Source organism: Bubalus bubalis, chromosome 13 (genome assembly GCF_019923935.1).
Source record: "Bubalus bubalis isolate 160015118507 breed Murrah chromosome 13, NDDB_SH_1, whole genome shotgun sequence".
Classification (NCBI taxonomy): Eukaryota; Metazoa; Chordata; class Mammalia; order Artiodactyla; family Bovidae; genus Bubalus; species Bubalus bubalis.
This window is the reverse complement of record NC_059169.1, coordinates 37,001,375-37,027,521: the sequence shown is the minus strand read 5'-3', so window position 1 is coordinate 37,027,521 and position 26,147 is coordinate 37,001,375. Positions and strand designations below refer to the sequence as shown.

Genomic DNA, 26,147 nt, shown 5'->3' with positions numbered 1-26,147 from the left:
TGTGTGTGCCTGAATATATGTGTGAGTATATCCATGTGCTTTTGTATGTATATGAGTACCTATGTGCACGATTGTGTATGTGTGTGCACTTGTGTGTATGTGTATAAGAGTGTTGCAGTCTTTCTGTCTATTCGTGTATTTGTATGTGTATGCTTCCTGGGAGCCTTAAGGGCAGTAGTCTTCTTTTTTCGTTTCACCAAGCATCATTAAACTCTGTGGCTCTCTTAAAAATAAAATGATTGTCTCCCTCCCTTATTAAAAAACTTTCAAAGTTCTCTTAATTCAGGTAGAATTAAGTTTTAAACTTGAGCAAAGGCCTTTCATATGTTCAGTAAAGTCCAGCCAAACTTACCTCTTTTCTATCCAGCCTCACTCCTGCCTTAACACTTCTGTGATTGCGATTCCCACTTCGGGTAGCTCTATTCCCAAATTGTTACCTTCTCAAACAGACTGTTTCTAACCATTGAATATAATTACATCACCACGCCCTTCTCCAAACTTAACATCACAGGCACCAGGCACTGATTTTTTAATACCATATGTTATTATCTAGAATTGTAGCATTCATTTATATGTTTGATTGCATATAGCCTGAATCTCGCCAAGTTAGAATGGAAGCTTCTTTTTAAAATTTACTGATTTTAATTTATTATTTTTGACTGCACTGGGTCTTCGTTGCTGCACGCGAGCTTTCTCTAGTTGCAGTGAGGAGGGGCTGCCCTCCAGCTGCAGTGCATGGGTTTCTCTTTGTGGTGGCTTCTCTTGTGTGGAGCACGGGCTGTAGGGCATGTGGGCTTTAGTACTTGTGGCTTGTGGGCTCTAGAGTGCCAAACTCTAATAATTGTGTTGCCCTTAGTTGCCTGCAGCATGTAGGATCTTCCTAGACCAAGGATGGAAATAGTGTTCCCTGCATTGGCAGGCAGATTCTTAACCACTGGACCACCGGGAAGTCCTGGAATGGATGTTTCTTTAGGGTTAAGCCTGTCTGTATTGGTCACAGCTATCCCAGCACTTGGGGCCATGGTAGGCATTCCGTAACTGTTTGTGGATTGAAAGACTGCATAAATATTGAAGAGATATACACTATGAGGCACTGCTTCCCACCGTGGAGCTCAAAATATTATTTTCCATTGCTACTTTAACTAGCACATTCTTCTTTATTGAGTTTATGAAGCTTAAAATTTAGACAACCCTCTGTGTGCTTTATTCAAAATAAAGAGATCAAGGTCTCCAACAGAACCAACACAGATATTACAAGAGAGGAGTTGCAATGCTTAATGCTGTGGGATTTCTTCTTGAGTACTCAAATGAGTACTACTGTTTCGAGTACTCAAAGTACTAGAAACAAAATCCTGGGAATATTTTTTTCTCAGTCACTGGCATTCAAATTCCATATATTTTGTTTAGGCAACAAAGGGTTAAAAAAAATCAACATAGGATATTCTTGGGTAGAATAGTTGTTTTTTTCCAGGTTAACAATTTCATTATTTGCATGAAGAAGGCTCAAACTTTTTATTGCTGCTTTTAGCATGGATGTGCACATTCTCAGACATCTGGAAATAAGTAAGAACTTGAGTCAGCATCTAGCTAGCTGCTTCCAGATATCTGTATCTTTTGATGTTGCATTGACACCACCTTGGAGACTTTATGATCTGATCTTAGCAGGGCCACGGGGCATGGGGATACAGGGTGTAAATGTCCCTTCTGTGGATGTTCTTTACCCATATGTTATCCTCTGTAGATCAGAGGCACGTTGGCTGGCACTGGGAATGTGGAAAACACATGTAGAAGCAATAGGAAAAAGAAAAATTCCATTAAGATCAGAAGCACAGATCCTAAAGAGTAACTGTAAAATATTGAGTCATTCTCAGTGACTACATGGTGTTTTACATTACAATTTTACATTATAACTTACATTTCAAAAGTTGATAGATTTTAATCTTATTGTTTATTGCCAACACAACCAGTCAAAATTTGTAGTTTTAATACACAGTAGGTACCAGCAGGAGATAACAGATTGTATATTATGGACTTTAACAAATTGCTTCTTGTTATTGTTCAGTCGCTGAGTCATGCATGTCTGACTCTTTGCGACCCCATGGACTGCAGCACACCAGGCTTCCCTGCCCTTCATCATATCCCGGAGCTTGCTCAAACTTATGTCCATTGAGCTGGTGATACCATCCAACCATCTCATCCTCTGTCACCTCCTTCTTCTTCTGCCTTCAATCTTTCCCAGCATGAGGGTCTTTTCCAATGAGTTGTCTCTTCATATCAGGTGGCCAAAGTATTGGAGCTTCGGCTTCAGCAGCAGTCCTTCAAATGAATATTCAGGGTACACTTATCTAAATCCAGTGTTTAAATAGAAAATCTGCTAACGGCTGACAATTTTACAAAATAAGTGTTCTCCAAAGTTCAAAATTCCCACAGCATGTTGGAAGCTGATGGGTAGAGTTGTGCCTTGTGGAATATTCCAGGAATGTGTATACAGACTATTACAGAATATGTTTAGTGCACCTGGAAAAGGCTAAGGGCATAGCATTCAATGAACCAAAGTAGAGGCCTATCTCAGTATTTGCTAGTGCCTGATGGCTCTAAGATTAAAGTATTGTCTCTCTGAGTCTCAGTGAGTTTCAGAGATGTATAAATCCCTACATACTTCTGTGTACTTTTAATAATCTTCAGGTCTTTGGCATGATCTCAGTTGTTTACACTGTTTCTGAGTTTTAATGAATAGTTTTATCAACTTGATTGTAATCTGTTATTAACTTTACCACTTTTTCTATGTTTTAAAGGGGCCAGAGTCTTGACAATCTCATCCAAGTGACCCCTGAAGTTAACAGAAGTAACCCAAGGTGAGGATTATACCTTATCTTTCTTCCTTCCCATCAATTTGTGCATCAGGTTCTGAATCAGTTTGTGGCTCTCATTAGACAAGCTGTGTTGAAAAGTGGTTTGGAGTCAAAATATCTGAATTCCACTACTTATCAGCTAGATATCTTTGAGCAAGTCCCTTGAATACCAAGCTGAGACTTCTTTAGTTATAAAATTAAGATCATAATGTCTGTTCCACTTTTGTTGTTTGATTATTATAAAGATCCTGTGAAATAATGGATATAGAATCCCTTTAAAGGAAAAAGTGTTTAAATCCAAAAGTGTTTAAATTTCCATTTAAATCCCTTTAAATGGAAATTATTAACAAAACACAGTTTAATTATAGCTGTTGCATCAGGTAGAATACTTAATGGGGCTGACAAGGTGGGATTTTTTTGGGCAAATAGTTCCAGAGATGATCTTTTAAACTCAATCTTGCTCTAATTTTATGGTTTTATTTTGAGGGTATATAGGAAACTGATACCAATGAAAGTCAAAAAAGTTTTACTCTTTTAAGTGAAACATATAGACTGATATTGATTTATCTCAAAACTTAATTGTAAAATTCATCTTGAGCACATATATCCTTTAAAGTAATTAGTTTGACTTAATTAGTTGACATAATTTCATTTTTACTTATTATGTTTCTTTTTGTTTAAAGTTCCAAAGACCTGGATAACCTCATCAAAGTGAACCCAAGAACTGGAGAAAGTGTGCAAGGGTAAGCTTTAATACATTCCTCTTTTTTGTTTCATGTTGACCAATGCTTAAAAACATACTTAAATCATCATTTCAGCAGACTGACACTGCTATAGTATCAATGGTAGTTCAAGAAAAACCGTGTAAGCTGCACCTCCTTATATGTAAGCTGTTAAAGACTTTGGTCAGCCAATTTCTAATATAATGTAGGTATTTTGATTCAGTAGGTGCAGTGTTTTCCCAGGATGGACAAGACACTTTTTTTTTTCCACAATTATATATCATTTATCTGAAATGTCCAGAATGGCAAATCCATTGGCAACCAAGAAAACAAAGTGTTTGGTTGTCAAGGGCTGAGGGAAATGATGGTTTACTGGGTAGTCTTTTATGTGCAATCATTTTACTTAGTTATTTTTTTAGAAACTTTTTGTTTTGTTTTGGGGTATAGCTGGTTAACAATGCTGTGATAGTTTCAGGTGGACAGCAAAGGGACTCACCCATTCATATACATGTATCCATTCTCCCTCAAACTCCCATCCCGGCTATCACATAACATAGAGCAGAGTTCCCTGTTCCAAACAGTAGTGGTCAGGACACTTTTATTGGTTGATTTGTTTATTTTTCTTAAGCAGAGGGATGGCACAAGAGAGAGGAAAGAGCATCAGACCAGAGCCCAGAGATGTGGGTCTGGGCATGACTCTGCCCTCACTAACAGTGAGAAATGGGCCTGATCACACTCCTGTTTGGACTTTGGTTTTCTCATCCTCACAGTGAGGAAATTGGGCCAGATGCTCCCTCGTCACTTCCAATGTCAATTCAGTTAATAATTTCCAATAAGATGGTTGGTGTTATGACAAGTGTGCACACTCTGGAGTTAATTACATAGCTTTCCATTCCAGCCTTGCCACTACAGGCCGTGTGGGAAAAACTTCATCTTTGTGGGTCTCAGTTTTTGTGAAATGGAGATGATGATAGTTCCTATTGTTGACCTGAAACATATAGATTGTCAGATATTTCTCCAGCTAAGACGGATTTGCTCAGATCATCAGAGAATTGTAGTCTAGGGTCTGCAACCATGGGGAGCCACATGCAAGTCCCTGAAGGGGAAGGAAGAACACTTTTATAGAGGGGAGGGGGGAAAGGAGATTGGGAGGACCAAAGTAAACAGAGAGTTCACAGCTTTTCAATTGGCTGAGTCCTTGCCAGGAAAGAAGAACAGTCTTTCCTCTTCCTGCTGGCTTCTGCTATTGGCACAGGGCAGGCGAGAGCCCCCATTCTGGCCTCCCAACTCTATTTCATTGAGGTTTCTGTTTATTAATATTTTTATACTATTTCATAGGGTTAATATGAGTATTGAATCATATAAATCACTTAGCACAGTGCCTGGCACATCATGAATTTTCTGAAACCACTAATTATTGTTCATTATTTCTATGTGGTTATAGTTAGATCCAAATATATATTTTCAGAGTCAACAATGAAAACCCTCCAATCCCTTGAGATGATCTCTATTTTAATAAATATTTTCTAGTAAAATAGTTTTGTAATAAAAAACGCTTTTCTATTTTAGTAAATATTTTCAACCACTTGATGCAACCTGTCATATGATCTCATCCCTTTTTCCATGTCTTAAAGGGACCAAAGTCTTGACAACGTCATCAAAGTGACTCCGGAAACAAACAAAACTAACCAACGGTGAGGTTTATGAAGCTCTTCTATCTCTCCATTTCATTCTGTTCAACTTAGAAAATATGATAAAACTGATTGTTCCATCAAAGAAACTGCCAATAAGGGGACCCAAAACAACAGCTCTGTGTCAGAAAACTAGTGTTCAATGCCCTTATTCAGGGCTCCCTGGCTGTGAATATTTGTGGAGGAATTCCTTAAAATATGAGAATAATCTCTTATCCATGTGGGATTTGTTTTCCATGCTTGGGATTTCCTCAAAATAAATCGAGATTCCTCCTGGGATGAAGTATCTTCTCCAATTTCCTAGAGATAAGCAGCCTAAGAGAAGATCTTCATGTGAAGAAAATCTCCTTCATTCATCCTCCATCTGTCATCATTTTTTCCCTCTCCTCTTCCATTTACACTCCAATAATTCCTAAAGTTTGGAGGTCATTAAAAAAAATTATAGTTAGTTCATTGAAATAATAAAAAATACAAAAAATAATATTTTTTAAGGTACACTGTATTGAGTAAATAAAGAGATATAGCCAAACCATGAACCTATAAACACATATTGTTATGCTAGTTTGAATGTGAGTTAAATATAAAAGGTACCAAAGCATACATCTTCTCTCTCACAGTTTTCTATCTTACTTTGTTTCTAGGAATTCTATTTTTACAGTATATAGCTATCATATAAAGTTTACTAGACTAGATCAGGAGTCAGACTTTTGCTTAAAGGGCTAGGGAATAAAATTTCAGGTATAGGGGCCCAAAACAGTCTTTATTTAAACTATCGATCATTAATAACACATTGTAAAGGAATCGGAATGGCTGTGTTCCAATAAGACTTGTAAAACCAGACTTCAGGCTGGATTTAGCTTGAGGACCATAGACTGTTGATTCCTAGGCAGTATTTCATGTGGGTAGGTGAAGAGGATCAACCCTGCATGAACTTGGAACAGCTTCCAAAACACAGCCTCCATTGCATATATTGCTTCATTCACTTTATGGTTAGACTGAAGAATTTATCATTCTTTCGTTTGAATATTGAGTTCTAAATTGTCCTTATATTTTGTTCACTAAATAAAAGTATAATGTATTGTCACTGTCTGAGGGTCAGATCCTGAATCCAGAGACCACGTAATACTTTATGTTACAGATTAAGATTCTATGAAAGACAGTTATCCCTTGTCCCTCGTCCAAGATGACTTCGTTTGTAAAGTGAAGAAAGCCTTAATCATATGACCCTCCCCATGCAATTTGTGTGAGCCTTGTTTCAGCACCCACCCTCTGCCATGTCTTGCATTACGTCATGTGTTCATCTCTTCCAGTTGGTAGCAAAATTTTTTAGTTTAGAGAATATCTGTTAGCTGTATAGCCTTGAACAAATCATTTCACCTCCTTGAATTCTCAGCTTCTTTATCTGTAAAGTGGGGATTGTAAGAATTACCTTCTTTGTGAATTACCAGAAAAATTAGCTTATGAAGCATTTATTCCCCAAGTACTTATTAGACATTACCCATTGGTATTATTATTACTGTTACGGTTTTTCTTCATTGCTGAGTCCCCATTGCACCACTCAATGCTTAATTCAAACAAGATACCTAAGAAGTAATCTATTAGGTTGAATCTTATGAAATTGCTGACATTCAACAATTTTTGACCCACAAGATGACAATTTCAAATAATTCAATATAACAGAATGCAACAATTTACATGGAAGGATATGAACACGATAAAATTCATTTATAGATTAATCCTAAAGATTAGTTAGGTGATAGAAGCCTTTCTAGTCTCTTTTCTTTTCAGAATATATAATAAACTGTCCAATAATAATGTATATCAAGTTATATATCTTGTTTAGGCCTTTTGGTGTTAGAGTTGATATGAAAGCCCAGTGCAATAACAGGAATGTCTTTTTAGAGATTGTTGTTGTTTAGTCACTAGTCATGTCTGACTCTTTTGCGACCCCATGAACTGTATGTAGCCTGCCAGGGTCCTCTGTCCACGGGATTCTCCCGGAAAGAATCTATAGTGAGTTGCCATTTCCTTCTCCAGGGCATCTTCTCAACCCAGGGATCAAACCTGTCTCCTGCATTGGCAGGCGGGTTCTTTACCACTGAGCCACAAGGGAAGCCCCCTTTTAGAGCTATTATTGCCTCAGTTCAGTTCAGTTCAGTTGCTCAGTCGTGTCTGACTCTTTGCAACCCCATGAACCACAGCACGCCAGGCCTCCCTGTCCATCACCAACTCCCGGAGTCCACCCAAACCCATGCCCATTGAGTCGGTGATGCCATCCAGCCATCTCATCCTCTGTCGTCCCCTTCTCCTCCTGCCCTCAATCCCTCCCAGCATCAGGGTCTTTTCCAACGAGTCAACTCTTCGCATGAGGTGGCCAAAGTATTGGAGTTTCAGCTTCAGCATCAGTCCCTTCAATGAACACGTAGGATTGATCTCCCTTAGGATGGACTGGTTGGATCTCCTTGCAGTCCAAGGGACTCTCAAAGAGTCTTCTCCAACACCACAGTTCAAAAGCATCAATTCTTCGGGGCTCAGCTTTCTTCACAGTCCATCTCTCACATCTATACATGACCACTGGAAAAACCATAGCCTTGACTAGATGGACCTTTGTTGGCAAAGTAATGTCTCTGCTTTTGAATATGCTGTCTAGGTTGATCATAACTTTCCTTCCAAGAAGTAAGCGTCTTTTAATTTCATGGCTGCAATCACCATCTGCAGTGATTTTGGAACCCAGAAAAATGAAGTCAGCCACTGTTTCCACTGTTTCCCCATCTATTTGCCATGAAGTGATGGGACCGGATGCCATGATCTTAGTTTTCTGAATGTTGAGCTTTAAGCCAACTTTTTCACTCTCCACTTTCACTTTCATCAAGAGGCTCTTTAGTTCCTCTTCACTTTCTGCCATAAAGGTGGTGTTATCTGCATATCTGAGGTTATTGATATTTCTCCCAGCAATCTTGATTCCAGCTTGTGCTTCTTCCAACCCAGTGTTTCTCATGATGTACTCTGCATATAAGTTAAATAAGCAGGGTGACAATATACAGCCTTGATGTACTCCTTTTCCTATTTGGAACCAGCCTGTTCTTTCATGTCCAGTTCTAACTGTTGCTTCCTGACCTGCATACAGGTTTCTCAAGAGGCAGGTCATGTGGTCTGGTATTCCCATCTCTTTCAGAATTTTCCACAGTTTATTGTGATCCACACAGTCAGAGGCTTTGGCATAGTCAATAAAGCAGAAATAGATGTTTTTCTGGAACTCTCTTGCTTTTTTGATGATCCAGTGGATGTTGGCAATTTGATCTCTGGTTCCTCTGCGTTTTCTAAAACCAGCTTGAACATCTGGAAGTTCATGGTTCACGTATTGCTGAAGCATGGCTTGGAGAATTTTGAGCATTACTTTACTAGTGTGTGAGATGAGTGCAATTGTACGGTAGTTTGAGCATTCTTTGGCATTGCCTTTCTTTGGGATTGGAATGAAAACTGACCTTTTCCAGTCCTGTGGCCACTGCTGAGTTTTCCAAATTTGCTGGCATATTGAGTGAAGCACTTTCACAGCATCATCTTTCAGGATTTGAAATAGCTCAACTGTAATTCCATCACTTCCACTAGCTTTGTTCGTAGTGATGCTTCCTAAGGCCCACTTGACTTCACATTCCAGGATGTCTGGCTCTAGGTGAGTGATCACACCATTGTGATTATCCGGGTCATGAAGATCTTTTTTGTACAGTTCTTCCATGTATTCTTACCACTTGTTTTAATATCGTCTTCTATTAGGTCCCTACCATTTCTGTCCTTTATTCAGCCCACCTTTGCATGAAATGTTCCCTTGGTATCTCTAATTTTCTTGAAGAGATCTCTAGTCTTTCCCATTCTATTGTTTTCCTCTATTTCTTTTTATAAAAAGTAAATATAAAAAATGTATTTATTATAAAGAAAATAAATATTATTGCCTTTTTGAGTACAAAAGCAAATTTTATTGTCAGAAGTCTTCTTTGTTCTGATATAGACCATACATGAAGCATGATTCTGAATTGTTTAATATCTTGGAGTTACCTCAATGTTACATATTCATATTATTTATATTACTTCCATACCTTAGAATCAGGAAATACACTCTTTTTTAAAAAGTTCCAGGGTTTTGTTTTGTTTTATTCTGAGGAGAGGGAGGCAAGGAATACATGGAAATGATGTACACTTCAAATTTTTCTCTTGTTCATTACAACCTTGAAACAAATTCTAAAGGCTGATTCTAGTACCAAATACAATACAGGAAATAAGAAATTTAAGAGCAACTTAAATTGAGTTTGTCTTGAAAGGAATAAGAATAAAACTAAATTTTCATATATATGTAGTTGTATAAGAAATGAATTTTTATTAGCTATCTTGTTTCACAGAGAACTAAAAAGAATATTCAAGTAAAATGAAGTTTTGAATTAGCAACAATCACTTTATTCAATATTAAGATTAAAAAATATACAAATTATAACTGATTTGATTTTATTTTACCAGCTATTAAAATTTACATTTTTTAGGAGCCAAGACCTGGACAGTCTTATTAAAGTGACTCCCTCAGCAAAGAAAAGGTAAGTTTATCAGTATTGTTGAAGACTCATGAGCAAGTTCTTCAATTTATGCTCCAGAATAAAGTTAATTATTTGGCTAAGGATGTTTGAAAGGGATATGAAAAAAAAAAAAGAGAAAAATTGATTTGCTGACATGTAATAATGCTGGATAGGTTTTTATATTGCTTCAATTTGTTACATTATAATATTGTCAAATTGTAATATTGAAGCTAATTCTGTATAATGACTACGTGAGAAATTCATTTAATGCAATTATAGTTTAACTAGATTATTACTGCAAATTTAGTTAATAAATTATAAGTTCATAAAACTGAATAAACCAAAGAATATTGGCTTTGTTCTCTTTCATAAACCTGAGGATTAATTTTTAAGTGACTCTTCAGAAATTTGGTGACATAACATTCCAATACTTGCTTAGAAATATTTCTGCAAGAGTTTGAATATGCTCCGGTCTTCTTAAGAAGTTAAGGCTCATTGTCCACTGGAGCAAAAGTTAAGAAAAGCATGACAGAATAACCAAGCTGCCTCTCAAAATTATTGTGATAATAATGTTGGTGAAAAGCCTTGTGCAGTTGTAAGGAATTATTGTGACCAGAGAGAGGAAGGATGTGGACAGGAGGCAACATGTGGTTACCTAATTCGCTGTCAGTTATTTCTTATACTTGGCCTAAAGAAGGCCTTAACTTTCATGCAACTCAATTTATTTCTAAAAAGAGAATGGTGATATTTAACTCAGTTGCTTTGAGGATTTAAATAAGATAACTATTTTAGACAAAGTAAAAACTCAGTACATTTATCACTTTTTGTCTAGGATCCCGTCAAATGATTTACAAGTGTCAAAAGAAAAAATACCAGTCATAAAATTTGCTAATTTCCAACTGGATTTGACCATTTATTTTGTTTTAGCAGTGAACAAGGTCTTGATGAACTTATTAACGTAAGCCCCAAAGCTGTCAAAAACACAGCTAGGTAAGACAAAGATGTAATTTATTTGCTTTGGTTTGTTTCTCCTTAACTAAGCATAATATGAATATAAATGACTTGTAATCATTCCATGGGCAAACTGAATGTAAATCTTGAAAAGTCATCATGAATTTTATATATCTCTGATAAATAAGATATGTATTTGCTAATAGAAAGAAAGACAACTCAGATAAAGCAATTGAAGGGAGTGACTGGGCTAGAAACATAATTAGTCTATGCCCTGTTTATGATTTGTAGTATTGATGGCAATACCTTTGTTTCAGGGTTTGATTAAAATTTGTTAATGGTTGTTAATTTTTGAAAAAGAGCTGGACATCTCATTAGATTCATTATAAGCAAATTTATTCATTTCATTTTTGGAAAGTGATAGTTGGTGGAAATTTTATGAGGTTCATTATATTTTAGATGATTTGCTGATCCTAGCAAAGTAATGGACCTAAAATGATAATTCTTTAAGTAGTATCTGTGATGATGAAAAATTAAATTCAATTTTTGCCTCTTGTTTATGGAGATTTTTATATCATTATACACTACTATTATAGACATATGTATATATTTAGATTATATATTTATATTTAATATTGTATATATTTAGATTTTTATGTCATTATACACCACTATTATAGATATATATAATGTATATATTTAAAAATGTTTTTATGATTTCACTTTTTTGAGTTTATCTGGTACATAGAAAAATCACAAATTTTGGAGATGGAAAGAAGGAACCTCAGAGAACTCATAGCCCAGTTAGTTTGAACAATTTCGCAAACCACTATTCCAGTTAAAGCAGGGGCTGGTGGCTCAGATGGTAAAGAATCTGCCTGCAGTGTGGGAGACCTGGGTTCAATCCCTGGGTTGGAAAGATTCCCCCCTGGAGAAGGGAATGGCTACCCACTCCAGAATTCTTGCCTGGAGAATTCCCATGGACAGAGGAACCTGGCGGGCTACAGTCCATGGGGTCTGCAGAGTTGGATACAACTGAGCAACTTTCACTTTTCACATTCCAGTCAAACCTATTCAATTTACAGAAGAGGAAATTAAGATTCAGAAAGGTTAAGTGATTTGGCCAGGGTCACGGAGAAAACTAGTGGAAGATGAACAGTGGTTCTGTGATCTGTTAGGCAGTGAATAATTACTGAACACCTACTGGGTTTGAAGCTTACAACTAGGTATCATTAGGTGCACATTAGGTATAATTATAGGCCATGGGTGCCAAAAAAGAGAATTCAGTAGACATACTCAATCTTATTAACAGCAGGCAATTATCATAGATTAAAGCTAATTATGTACTGGGGGCACAGAGATGGGACTCGAAGACAATAATAGGTTGTCAATTTAATATATTACATGTACTGCTTGCTGAATATAGAATGTATTGTCAGTGAGTTGCATTTAAAAAGAAAAGGAGAAATGAAATAGCTAATTCAGTAAACATGACAACCAGTAAAATTCATATTTATAGATTCCTAGGAGTAGAAGATGTTAAAGATGGGCAGAGGATTAGACCCAATCCAGTCTTCTCATTTTACAGATGAGAAGACAGAGGCCAGGGGCAAATATTTCATAGCCTTCTGTGAGTTCTTCCAACCCTCAGCCCAACTCCTGGTCTTTAAGTCACAGTTCACAGACTTTGATCTTAAAATAAATGAAAGTTGATCTAGCACCTCAGGAAAGAGTGGAAATTATAAAGCTAGGCCTTTTGCTCTTGCCATGGGACAGCTAGAGGATGTTCTCCACTGCTTTCATAGGGTCATGTGAAATGTTACTTTTGTCTTTGAAATGACTATGGCACAAATTTATGCCAATGACCGCAAAACACCTTATAACTTTTGAACTACATGAAAGTGGGTGCATGCTAAATCACTTTAGTCGTGTCCAACTCTTTGCTACCCTATGGACCATAGCCCGCCAGGCTCCTCTGTCCATGGGATTCTCCAGGCAAGAATACCAGAGTGTGTTGCCATGCCCTCCTCCAGGGGATGTTCCCCACCCAGGGACTGAACCCACATCTCTTATATCTCCTGCATTGGCAGGTGGGTTCTTCACCACTAGCACCACCTGGGAGACCCACATGAAAGTAATGATAGCTAAATGGTCCAACGTATCCCCCTATATCCTTAAAGCAAAATAAACGAAAGCAGTAACTTGAATAGGAAAAACATAACATTTTTTCCTGGATAAAATTCAGATATCAGATTCCTATGTTTTTTAAGAATCCAGGGCCTGAAAAAAGTGTCTATAAGTTTTCAATTCATTGAAATAAGTTGCATGATACTATCAATCAAGGCAATTCAGGACTTGCTTTATTAACACATGTGTTGTCATTTTAGGAGAAGTGGTAAATCATAGCACGTGTTTATATGTTTTCTAAGCTAGTGATTCTCAAATTGTAGACCAAAATCCATTAAATGGTCTTGTAATTAATTTACTGACTGGCAGTCAGCATTCCTCCCCACCCCCCCCCCCAATTAACTAAAGTGAAACAGAGTAGAAAATGAGAGTTCTTCTTACCTTGGGAAGTCTTACTTTGTGAAGTTTATATTTTATTATGTGTGTATGTCTGTCTGACTGACTGACTGAAAAGGTGATGTGTTGCGCTATGATGTAAAATGTATTTTTTAATGACTTCTATGATATAGTACTCCTAGAACTATGAGTAGAACTATAGAACTCTGATACACTTCTATGATATAGCACAGTTCTAAGTTTTGCAATGAACCAAGTTTTCTGTCCTGAGCAGAACAGTAAAAAAAGGAAGTTCTCATGCTCATGTTTGCTTTTTTATACAATTTACTCTTAATTATGCTGGTAGGTGAAAATTATATGTTGTTACACAAAAATATTGAGCTTGATCTTATGTATTAAAAGGTTGAGGCCTTTGAACATATTATTTCCTCTACAAAATTTTATTCTTTGTACTTTTTTTTCTTTTAGTGTATGAATAATCAACATTTTAAAGATTGTCTTTCAGGCACAATTTAATTTTACACAGATTTTATAACCAGTTTATACAAGAAAATTATATTTTGGATAATTCTCATATGTTTGGCATTTCTTTGATACTGTTTGTAGACACCAGTTGATTATCTTTAATTGAGAATATTATTACTGAAGATAATTCAAAACAGTGAAAATTCATTTAAGGGCTTTTTGTCTGCCATGGAGATCTGAGGACAAGGATAAGAGCTGAAACTCAGTGAAGCCATGAACTGGGAAGCAAATTCTATGGAAAGGCTTAGGGGCTGGGGAGGGAAATGCACACCTTTTCCTCAGATTAAAATAAAAAATTTATTGGAATATAGTTGGTTTACAATGCTGTGTTAGTTTCAGGTTATATGTATACCACTCTTTTTTAGATTCTTTTCCCATGTAGGTTTTCTCAGACATTTTGATGATTAACCTCCAAGTGGTTCTCCTTTAGTTCTTAATCTCCCATCAGACTTTTGAAGAGTAAACTATATTTTTATTTAAGGGAAGAGGACTTTGGAGGGGGAAAGAGATACAGGCAGGTAACTGTCTAAAATATACTGGAAGCAGGTGTTATCAATCCCAAGATTTCTTGCTACTGTGGGCTATTCTATTTCTTTGGATAAATATTATAAAGTGGTTTAGAGGAACACTTTGAAAAATCACTAATTTCCAGCCCTTAAAAACAAAGTATTATATGGATGCAATGAGTGATAGCAAACCATGGTCTCTAACTGAGGAAAGAAAGTGATAGCGTTTCAACTGGGAAGTCGACAGTTATCAGAGCATGTCCCTAATCTGACCATGATTTCAGCTTTTCAAGTCATCATAGAGGAAAGAGAAGTCACAATTTTGATGGATTACTGGAACTCTCTTTGCCAAGCCTTACGTTAAGTATAATCCCAGTTTTGGTGCTTATTAATTTTTTACAAAATGATATCATTAGTTGATGAATATGGTTTTTAAAATATCAAGGACCTTGTAATCATTTGTATCTTCGTATTGTTAAAGCATTCCGGACTAAAAGTGGTGAATCACAAGATGTCTGCTGTGGACTCTGAGTCAGCGTGCCCTGGTAGCTGGGCTCTGACAACAAACTGTGTTAAGTTAGAGTAGTGTTTCTCTTGATCCTACATAATGTATCCTCCCTGGATTGGTTGAAATGTATCTCAAGGCCGTTGTATGCCAAACCAGTAGGTCTCATAGATGAGTTTCCCTGTTGGCTCAGTGGTAAAGAATCCTCCTGTCAATGCTCAATCCTGGGGTTGGGAAGATCATCTGGAAAAGGGGATGGCAACCTGCTCCAGTATTCCTGCCTGGGAAATCCCATCGACAGAGAAGTCTAGCAGGCTACAGTCCATGGGGTAACAAAAGAGTCTGACAACAACAACCAATGATAAAATAGCTAATCCCTTCTTCCAGTTCCAACCAACTTAAACCTGGATTATCTCTAACAAAACTGCTTTAATTTTTTTGCACTTAAAGAAATCAAGATCTTGATAAGCTCATCAAAGTGAACCCTGAAATTCTCCTCAAAAATCAAAGGTAATAGAACTGTATTAATTTTTGTACTTTGGGTAGGAAGAATGTTCTGTTTAACTGTTAGTTCAAGCAGATTTATAACTTTAGTGATCTTACCAAAAGAATTTATAATTAACCTTTTTATTTTTCTATTTACAGAAACCAGGATCTCGATAAACTCATCAAAGTGAATCCTGCAGTAATCAGAAGCAATCAAAGGTAATCAAATAAAAGCAGTCATTTCATAGCTCTTCTGTCTGTTGCTCCTGAGTGGAGCAGATTTATAATACTGGTTTATAGACCTAGCACAAACAAAAAAACCCCATTACTGATTGGAGTTTGTGTTTTTTCTCTTTTTAACAGCCAAGCTTTAGACAATCTCATTCAAGTGAAACCTTCAGCACTCAGAAATACTAAGCGGTAAGTGACTTTGCCTAACTATCTTGCTGGGGCTGCTAAGTCACTTCAGTCGTGTCCGACTGTTTGACCCCATAGATGTCAGCCCATGAGGCTCCCCCATCCCTGGGATTCTTCAAGCAAGAACACTGGAGTGGGTTGCCATTTCCTTCTCCAATGCAGGAAAGTGAAGAGTGAGAGTGAAGTCGCTCAGATGTGTCTGACTCTTAGCGACCCCATGGACTGCAGCCCACCAGGCTCCTTCGTCCATGGGATTTTCCAGGCAAGAGTACTGGAGTGGGTTGCCATTGCCTGTACCCAAAGTTCTTTCTTTCTTCCCTTTTTAAAAAGGAAGCCTTTTGTTTTTCTTGTGTTTAAAATGAGCACACATTTATAACCCATGTGTTTCCTGTCAGCAAAGAACATGCTGTACTCTTCCGGAATCAATTGCACTCTCTCACATGCAGTTGTGTATTTTTTATTTGCACGAAGGCAAATGAGTGTTTGTTGTCTAGAGGAAATAGAGTATCAGGACTGAAATGAAAAATGTATGAAATTAATTAAGAGTAAAACACATTTTGGAGAAGCTGGACCAAACCAGTGATTTACATAGATGCTTACAGAGGATTGGAGCATTGGAAAGGATATTGAGTCTTCAGAATTATAGCTCCACAGCAAAGCCAGCAGATTTTAACCTTGAACTTCCATTTTGAGTTTTGTAAATATCTTTCAGTTCACTATCTTTATGTCATACATGTTTAGTTGCTAAGTTGTGTCCAACTCTTTGCAACCCCATGAACCAATGCCCACAACAGACTCCTCTGTCCGTGGGATTTCCCAGGTGAGAATACTGGAATGGGTTGCTATTTCTTTCTCCAGGGAGTCTTTATGTCTTATCTTTATGTCATATCTTTCACCAAAAGAGCTTATTCATCGATAATGCACCAGAGTGCATTGTATCAGAAGTCTACATTGTTCTGCTGACCTGAAATTTTGTTGTAATAAATATATAGCTAGGAATTATAGTCTCACTATTCTGGGATGAAGAAAGCAAATAACATACAGAAAAGTGCTCTGAAGCCACGGGCAGCAAGAGGACAGTGTGACATGCTTATCAGCCTGGTTCTTATGTCTTTTAGTTTGTTTTCTACATTAGTGTTTTCATTTGCCCTTTCTATTTGTGTGGGTTTTTTTTCCCTTTCTTTAAAAAATTTTTACAACATTGTGTTGGTTTCTACCATACAACAATGCAAACCAACCATAATTACATGTATATTGCCTCCCCACACCCACCCCAGTCCTCCTCTCCACCTCTACGTCCAGCCTCCCTTCCCTCCCCCTATTCCACCCCTCTAGGTCATCACAGAGCGCTAGACTAAGCTCCTTGTGTTATACAGCAACTTCTCATAGCTATCCACTTTACACATGATAGTGTATACATATTGATGCTGTGCTGTGCTTCATCGCTCAGTCATGTCCGACTCTTCGCGACCCTATGGACTATAGCCCGCCAGGCACCTCTGTCCTTGGTGATTCTCCAGGCAAGAATACTTGAGTGGGTTGCCATGCCCTCCTCCAGGGGATCTTTCCAACCTAGGGATTGAACCCAGGTCTCCCCATCGCAAGTGGATTCTCTACTGCCTGAGTCACCAGGGAATCCCTGGAATGCTCCAGGCCAGAATACTGGAGTGGGTAGCCTTTGCCTTCTCCAGGGGGTCTTCCCAACCCAGGGGCCAAACCCAGGTCTCCCACATTGCAGACAGATTCTTTATCAGCTGAGCCAGAAGGAGGCGGGTGGGGAGTGGGGGTGCTGATTTGATGATAATCAGCCAGGATATTCAAGAATCATCGTAGAATAAACAGGAAAGACTGAGCTGCCTATTTGAAAAAAGGGAGTTCATTCAATGTGTTTAGTCACCTGTATCTACAGTGTATCTATGTGGCCCATTGATTTTAATGGGTAAAGAGAGGGGGCATTTTAACATGCCTCCCAGTAGAAATAATAGCCACAAAGCACTTTTACATCCAATTCAGTGTGACAGGAGCACTGATTATTTAATAGTATAACAGCAGTGAATCAGAGTTGCTTTTGTGTGACTTTGCTGACATTTCCAGCAGCTGTATATTTAATTCACAGTTAGGGGCGGAATAAGCTTCAGTCATCAATCAGAATGTGAGCAGGTGTCCCTGAGCTCTTCTAGGAGCCCAACAATGTGAACAAATGCAGATGTGCACAGAATTTTCATTTACTCAGGGAAAAACCATGTGACTTTTAGCAGTGAGTTTCACATTTTCATGAACCAACAGTAAAGAAAGATAAATATTTCTAAATTATCTGTAGCCTATAAGCAGCTGCTCCCATATGAAGGTTGAAACACATCCAGTGATACAGGTCTTTACTGTTAGAAGGGCATCATTCATCTAAAGTAAAAAAAAATATTCTGAACTATTTGTAGAATTACGCATTGTGTGCGTGCTAAGTGGCTTCAGTCATGTCTGACTCTTTCTGGCCCTATGAAGGTAGCCTGCCAGGCTCCTCTGTCCATGGGAGTTTTCAGGCAAGAATACTGGAGTGGGTTGCCATGTCCTCCTCCAGGGGATCTTCCCGACCCAGGGATCGAACCCACGTCTCTTATGTCTCCTGCGTTGGCAGGCAAGTTCTTTACCGCTAGCGCCACCTGGGAAGCTCTTGTAGTATTATACTTCCTTCGTTATAAAGAGTTTCCTATTTGCAGAGACATGTCTTGCTAGTATTTCAACAAGACAAGAATTCTTTCCTATCTCCCTATTGCGTCTTTCTCACATTTCTGCTCAAGACAGAAAGCTGGAGGTGGGAGGCCACCTTGACCCTTTCTGTTGCTTCATTCCCCGGAATCAATAGGTCAGCTTGAATGCTTCTCCTAATTATCTCAGGAACTGAGACACTTCATCATCCCCACTTGCTACTATAGCCCAGCTTACTGTGAGGTCTCCTGACTAGTCCACCTGCTGTCAGTGATACCTTCTGCCCTTCAGTCCATCTGCCACACTGTCGAGTGATCTTCCTAAAACATAAATCTGGTCCTGTCCTTCCTCTGATGAAATCCTTTGGTGTCTTCTCATTGCCACTGGATAACGTGTACCCCTTAACCTGATTTCCAAAGCCTAGCATGATGTTGCCTCCACAGGTTTTCCACCCCCATTCCCTGCTAGGCCCCACCCACAAGCAAAGTCCAGCCACTCACTCTCTGACCTGCTCATACCTTGCTCCTCCACCATCATTCTTGCATGGATAACTGCTATTTATACTTCAAGTGTGAGCTTAGATGTCTTTTACTCAGGCTCTGAGAAGCCCGCCCTGACCCATCACTTCTGCTTCAGGTTCTTCTAGATGTTCTCAAGCTCTTATTCTGTTCTGCAGAATGTTTGCCTCTTACAGGGAATTATTATTTAATAATCTGTCTTCAACTACTGGGTTTTTAAGAGCAAATATTTGGTCTGTCTTGTTCACTTCTTTATCTACAGTGCATAGCACAATGTGTGGCACACATTAGGTGCTTAATAAATATTCTCTGAGTTACGTGCTAAATCTCAAAATAAATGAAGACCTGTGATCACCTAGCTAGATAAAACCTATAGTGCCTCATAACTCTAACACTCTGAGCCCTCAGGAGTAAAACCAGACTGGAGGGATCTGATATCCTATGACTGGCTTCCTTGCTTAAACCAATGACTCTATTTTGAGCCACAATCTCAATAAACCAGAGTGAATTAGAGCCACTGAAATTCTTGATCATATCTTATATTTAAAATATCTAAGTTGATCATTTTCTCTATGGACCTGTTAATTTCTTTAATACAAAATCTTTTAAGATTCCCTCATTAAAGCTAATTATAAAAATATGTAATGCTGGGCCCATTTTGAGAAGTCAATAGAGTTGAAGAACTACAGCAGTTATCTCACTGTGTCCTACACTTCTTTCAGAGAGATAAATATTCCTTTTGAACTAAAGCTTAAAGCCTAAGATTTAGTTCTTGGCATAAAAGAAGTACCATAGTGAATTTTTTATATGGAGGCTTTTAATTTTGCAAATGTGTTTGATACTATGCAAAAACAATTTAAGTAAGCTGTAGAGAGAGAAACATATTGCCGCTTTTAATAAACACCTCCCACCGCCTCATAAGAGAGGAAGAGCAGTTGGGAGTGATCTGTTAACTTTCACGTAGAGCATATCTTATGAAAACCTGTATTATATGAGACATAATGATAACTTGGTCCCTGAAATCTCTCTCTCTTTTTTTTTTTTTTTTGGCTTAATCGGCTTTGTTAAGAAGTGTTATATTCCTTAATGGGGCTGTGGAAAATAAATTGCATGATTATAACAGATAAATACCTATATTCCAAATGTATGCTATGACTCTACATAACAGATAACTCATATTTCTTCCTAAACATTTTGAAATCTACATAAAGAAAAACATTTTTAGTTACTATGGTTAACAAAATTTCTTTATAGCACTTCTTGCTGGATCCACAGAGAATTGGTGGTTTTTCTTAAAGTTGATTCTGACTGCTCATAAAATTACAAAATTGCCAGGTCATCCTTCCATCGAACCGCCACAGAAAGGGTTTGGAATCAAGCCTTTGTTTGACCCTGCAGCATTTGGCTGGGCTTCTATAAAAAATCTATTTTTCACACTTTGACTCACAGCTTTTCATCTTCTATCACGGTGTAAAAGACATGACGTGATAGATGTGGTCTTAATTAAAAAATGAACATTTATTTTCACATTCTTCAGCTTGGTAAGTTTATGGGCAATCTGAACTTCTTTTTATTGTATCTCCAAATCTAGCTGATGACACCAGTCAGGGTGAACAGCCAGAGAAAATCCACATTTTGTACTTTTCATAACCTGGAACTTTTAATTTTGCTTTAAATATTAGTATAGAGGATTCAGAATAAAATCTTATAGCCCACTCTAGCAAACTTAATATGTGGCACCGTTTAATAAAAACAGCAAAATTTCTATAACCCTAATAACATGGTTTATTTGATGATTCACAATTATTTCCCTTTGGGAGTGTGCTTCTTTGAAGGCAAGTACAGGTTCCAATTTTGAATTATCTACCTGGAGTGGTTGGATTTGTGAGCTTCTTCCTTCTTCCCAAGGAAGGTGTCTCTTCCTTGCTTAGGTCTAAATCCACTTCTGCCCTCCTTCACCATAGCTAGGATCCAAAAGATTGGGTCCTGAGGGTGGGGTTGGGGAATGAAAGTATAGACAGATCAAAGATGCAGTATCTGCAGCAACTGGGAGTGGAAAGTGCCAAGCAGGTAAGGGTAGCTGGCATCAGGCTCAGGAACTATACATAATAGTGTCTGTCGTGAGGGCAGAAGTGAATCTGTATTTGTTCACTAGGACTGCCATAACTAGAACCATAGTCTGAGTGGGTTAAAACAGAAATTTGTTTTCTCATCATTCTGGAGTCTAGAAGTCTAAGATCAAGAAGTCAGTAGGGTTGGTTCTTTCTGAAGGCCCAGATGGAAGGATCTATTCCAGGCCTCCCTTCTTGGCTGGTACAGGGCTGTCTTCACCATTTGTTTTCACGTTGTCTTCCATCTGTGTGTATCCGAGCCTAAATTCCTTCTTCTAATAAAGATGCCATTCATATTGGATTAGGACCCACACCGATGACCTCATTTGAACTTGAGGATCTCTGTAAAGACCCCCTTCTCCAAATAAAGGCACATTCTGACATGTTGGTATTAGGACTTCAGCATATAAATTTGGTGGAAGGGCAATATTCAACCCCATAAGGAAGTGTTCCAAAATAAGGAAACAAAGCCAGGGTTGGGAGCTGAGTGAAAAAAAAAAAGGAAAAAAATATGTGCAAGTCAGGGGCGAAGTAAGGCAGGTTCTGGGTGACTGATGCAAATGGAGGTGAAACGTCCGTCACCGTCTCTTGTTGCACCATGTACCCTGGTGCATACTCGGTACCTAGATGTGTGCGGAGCTGGCTATCTTAGAGGTTCAGGGTCTAACATCTTTCCCCTGGGGTCCTTTTCATGTCTTTTCCCAGAGCTGGGTAGGGTAGCCATAAATTTCCACCAGAGAAGGAGAAAAGAGAATTTAAATACATTTAAGGCCATAAGTATTTTTGGAGCAGCTACTGCATGCAAGGCCATGTTAAGTCACAGTAATGTGATTTTATTCCTAAGTCATAATGAAAAACACCAGCTTCCTTTAAAAATGCCACTCAGTTCATCCAAGGTTAGCTTTGGAGGGAGAATCACTTCCTGGGATAGAATTCTCTTTCCCCAAGATTCACATTTCTGGGTGCTCTCTCAGTGTTTGCCTCTGCCAACCATCCCAGTTTGATGTTGCTGGGAAACCGGATTATGGAAGACCATGATCCTTTAAAGTTAAGTCAAATACTTAATTTTTAATCCATTATTCACAAGTGTTTAGTGAAGAATTATTTTCAAATGTTAACGGGGAGGATAATTTAATACCCTGGCTGTTAAAATAGTATGGTGAGTCCTGAGGTCAAGAGGTGCTTCTAGTAATTAAGGAAGGACCATCAAGGACTGAAAGCTGAGTACCAAAGAATTGATGCTTTTGAACTGTGGTGTTGGAGAAAACTCTTTAGAGTCCCTTGGACTGCAAGGAGATCCAACCTGTCAATCCTAAGGGAAATCAGTCCTGCATATTCATTGGAAGGACTGATGATGAAGCTGAAACTCCAATACTTTGGCCACCTGATGCGAAGAACCTACTCATTGGAAAAGACCCTGATGCTGGGAAAGATTGAAGGTGGGAGGAGAAGGGGACGACAGAGGATGAGATGGTTGGATGGCGTCACCGACTTGATGGACATGATCTTGAGTAGGCTCCAAGAGCTGGTGATGGACAGGGAAGCCTGGCATCCTGAAGTCCATGGGGTCGCAAATAGTCGGACACGACTGAGTGACTGAACTGAACTGATCAAGGGTTACAAAGGAAGAGCCTGCTGTCTCTATTTCTAAATTCAAAAGATGAGATCTGGGAGGTCTCCTCACACAGTTCTAGCAGCTATGCTGGAGAAGTCAGTTTTGAATTTTACATTATTCAGCCTGTAGCATCAAATGATTTTGATACTTCCAAGCTACTTGTGAAATCCTTTACTTTTTACATATATTAAATTGGCATATTTTCTACTATAACTCACATTAAAAATTAATTTAATTAATTTCTACATTTTCAAAGATATGTAGCTAGTATTTTAAATGTGAGCTTTAAGTATAGCTATGGAATGCTGCCCAATTAACATATTTATCAATTATTGATGGCTTGGATGTTATATAAAAAGAGTAGTAAGTCTCACTCCACATAAATACAAAGACTTCTATATTATTTTTTATCCTTATAAATATCAATTTGAGTCTGTACACTGATTCCATGTAAAAGAACCTTACTTGAAATCTACCATTCAGGACCAGAGAAGGGAGATTTATGAAAACTGGAATTAATGCTAAAGATGTGAAAAGTTATAGCAGAAATGAAAATACAGTCCCTCAACATTTTGGAATCCATAGTGCCCACTGCTGTGTCACTACACTTCTATTAATTATCACTTATTCATTCTTACTCAGTTCAGGTACAACTATAGACATTGTGCCTATAAATTTTATTACACTAACTCATATATTCTCACTGAAACCTTATGAACTTAGATATTATCCTAGTTTACAAAAGGAAACTTAGGAAGGTTGACTAACCGGCCCATAAAAGTAGGAGAAGAAATGGCCTCACTCTTACTCCTAAACCATCCTGCAAACCAGTAGAGTTGGTGACAAGGCTTTTCCAAACTCATGGGAAAAAATTAAGAACTACCAGTATTATAGAAAAAATATATAAACAGCTAATATGTACATAACACGCCAGAGAACACTGTATCTCATGAAAGTGTGACAAATCATTGTAGCCCAAGATTTAAGAATCTAATTGTCCCATTCATCCTCCACATTGTGGACTGTTGATTCAAATTTTGGGTTGACTTCTCATGTCTCTGTTATGCAAAAATCTGGAATGAAGACTCTAATTAAATATTAAAGACTTGATTTCAGATGAGCAGGTGGCTCAGCTTCAAGCCTTGACTCTTACAAATTAGTTAATTGACCTTGGAAAATTTACTTAGAGTTGCTGAGCCTCGTATGCTGTCCTGCAAGATTCTGTGAGATCTAAATGAGATAATCCACATGGAATTACACAAGTTAGTCCTTTGTGATGTGAAGTAAGTATTCACACAACTGATAGATATCAATCAGTTGTTTCTTTTCAGACTGAATTTCTCAAACCTTCCAAAAACTTAGTTCAGTTCTCTCTCATAATATAATTTGTCCTCTACTTGAGTTGTATAGATCTAATAGCTCAATGTCAGATTTTTAGTGTCCCATATTCTTTACAACCACAAATGACTATGTTTAAAATTATGTACTGGTTTAAAATTTTTTATTCTAATGCTTTATTTCTTAAAATTATAGGTAACTAAATCACATATGCATATATATGTATTTAAATATTTGCTTTTTTTTTCCTGTAGAGACCAGAACCTAGAAAATTTAATGGACATAAATTACAATGTGTCTAAGAATAAGAATGAAAGGTAAGACTTATTTTAATTTACGTTTTTCTTATGAATTCTATATGAACCTTCATAAATTATGTAACCCTGGAAGATTTTCTGAGAGGTTGAACTGTACTATGATGTTTAAATATAAATACTATCTGAATTAAAAAAAAATGTACAGGGTGCTTGGGTTTCCTTGGCTCAGTGGTAAAGAATCTGCCTGCCACTGCAAGAGACTTGGGTTCGATCCCTGGGTTGGGAAGATCCCCTGGAGAAGGAAATGGCAACCCAATTCAGTAATCTCACCTGAGAAATCCCATGGACAGAGGAACCTGGCAGGCTACAGTCCACAGGATTGCAAAGAGTCGGACACAACTGAGCGACTAAACAACTGAGCCACTAAACAACACCGACAGGGTGCTTAATAGCTGATCTGAAAAAAGGTAACAAAATTTGAATTCTGTTAGAATTTCTGACTAAGGGCCTACTGTTCAATGACTTAGTGTAAAAGGCATGATGGAAATCGAGTGCTCTGCACTTGGGGTGTGAAGATTTATTTTTACTTACTGTTGCTTGGTAGGTTTTCAGCGGTGCAGAAAGCACTTTGAGAATCTCTGCCTTGGATACCTAGTGCTAAAAGAATGCACAAATTTGTCACAGCCAGGAAACAGGACCTAATTTTGGAATTTCTTTACACCTCAGAGGATCTTGGCTTTGAAACTGTTGCACTTTTTGTTTCTTTTACAAGGAAACTTAGGATGCTTAGCTATGCTTCATTGTTGTTACAGATTGTTTAAATTAGGAAACAATTTTCAAAGTTTTCCATGTTTAACTGTTCTTCCCCCCACATGTGGGAGGGCCCTAAAAGCAATGCTATGCTATGCTAAGTCACTTCAGTCGTGTCCAACTCTGTGCGACCCCATAGACGGAAGCCCACCAGGCTCCCCAGTCCCTGGGATTCTCCAGGCAAGAACACTGGAGTGGGTTGCCATTTCCTTCTCCAATGCAGGAAAGTGAAAAGTGAAAGTGAAGTCTCTCAGTCGTGTCAGACTCTTAGTGACCCCATGGACTGCAGCCTACCAGGCTCCTCCGCCCATGGGATTTTCCAGGCAAGAGTACTGGAGTGGGGTGCCATTGCCTTCTCCAAAGCAATAGGTTTCAGTTTTTAACCTTCCTAAGGTGCAGCTGCCTTTCTGTTAAAAAAAATTTTTTTTGTTATGTGAATAAGTGATATTGTTGGTATGATGCAGAGGACAGAAAAGTAGAAGAGCTGGCTCACTGCTTCGTTCGTTTGGTTTTCCTGTCTGTTAAAGTCTCTTTCCTATGCGAGGCACATAGTTTCTTTCTGTCCCCTTCATTCCCTAAATCATCTTCTGCTTTCTCTTTCTGTGATCTCAAGCAAGCCTTTGAGAGAACAAGGGAGGATACATTGTCAAAAGGATCCACCATTTTGGGAATAGTACTGGGCTTACAATTAACCAATCTCTTTCAAATATTATTTGGAAATGATCAAGATTTTAAAACTGACCATAAATGATGAAATATCATGAAAGAACTTTTCCCTGAACGTGTTTTGAGAGGTGTTTCCGTTTCATTTGGGCTTGTTCATGAAACAGAGTCTTACTAGAAAGATTAATAAGGAAATGGAAATTCAAGGGCAGGGACTGCAGCCTGCCAGGCTCCTCTGTCCATGGGATTCTCTAGGCAAGAATGCTGGAGATTCACTTCCCTAGGGAATCTTCCCGGCCCAGGGTATCCTGTGTCAGGTATCCTGAATTGGCAGGTGACTTCTTTCCACTAGCGTCACCTGGGAAGCACATGGAAAGATTAATGAGGAAATG

At 38.1% G+C, this 26,147-nt stretch overlaps 1 protein-coding gene across 19 annotated transcripts in view; it reads left to right on the top strand.

Annotated features, from left to right (window-relative positions):
• SCEL (sciellin) overlaps positions 1-26,147 on the top strand; it is a 124,918-nt gene that overhangs the window by 74,149 nt on the left and 24,622 nt on the right. For 14 of the 19 annotated variants that reach the window (XM_044927207.2, XM_025262726.3, XM_044927200.2 and 11 more), the window contains 9 exons: positions 2,796-2,855; positions 3,536-3,595; positions 5,209-5,268; positions 9,798-9,848; positions 10,755-10,817; positions 15,288-15,347; positions 15,483-15,542; positions 15,687-15,743; positions 24,280-24,342. In XM_044927207.2, coding sequence (XP_044783142.2) covers positions 2,796-2,855; positions 3,536-3,595; positions 5,209-5,268; positions 9,798-9,848; positions 10,755-10,817; positions 15,288-15,347; positions 15,483-15,542; positions 15,687-15,743; positions 24,280-24,342 — 534 coding nt within the window. The remainder of the gene's footprint in view (positions 1-2,795; positions 2,856-3,535; positions 3,596-5,208; positions 5,269-9,797; positions 9,849-10,754; positions 10,818-15,287; positions 15,348-15,482; positions 15,543-15,686; positions 15,744-24,279; positions 24,343-26,147) is intronic. The other 5 variants (XM_044927202.2, XM_025262724.3, XM_044927198.2 and 2 more) reach the window with 4 other exon arrangements.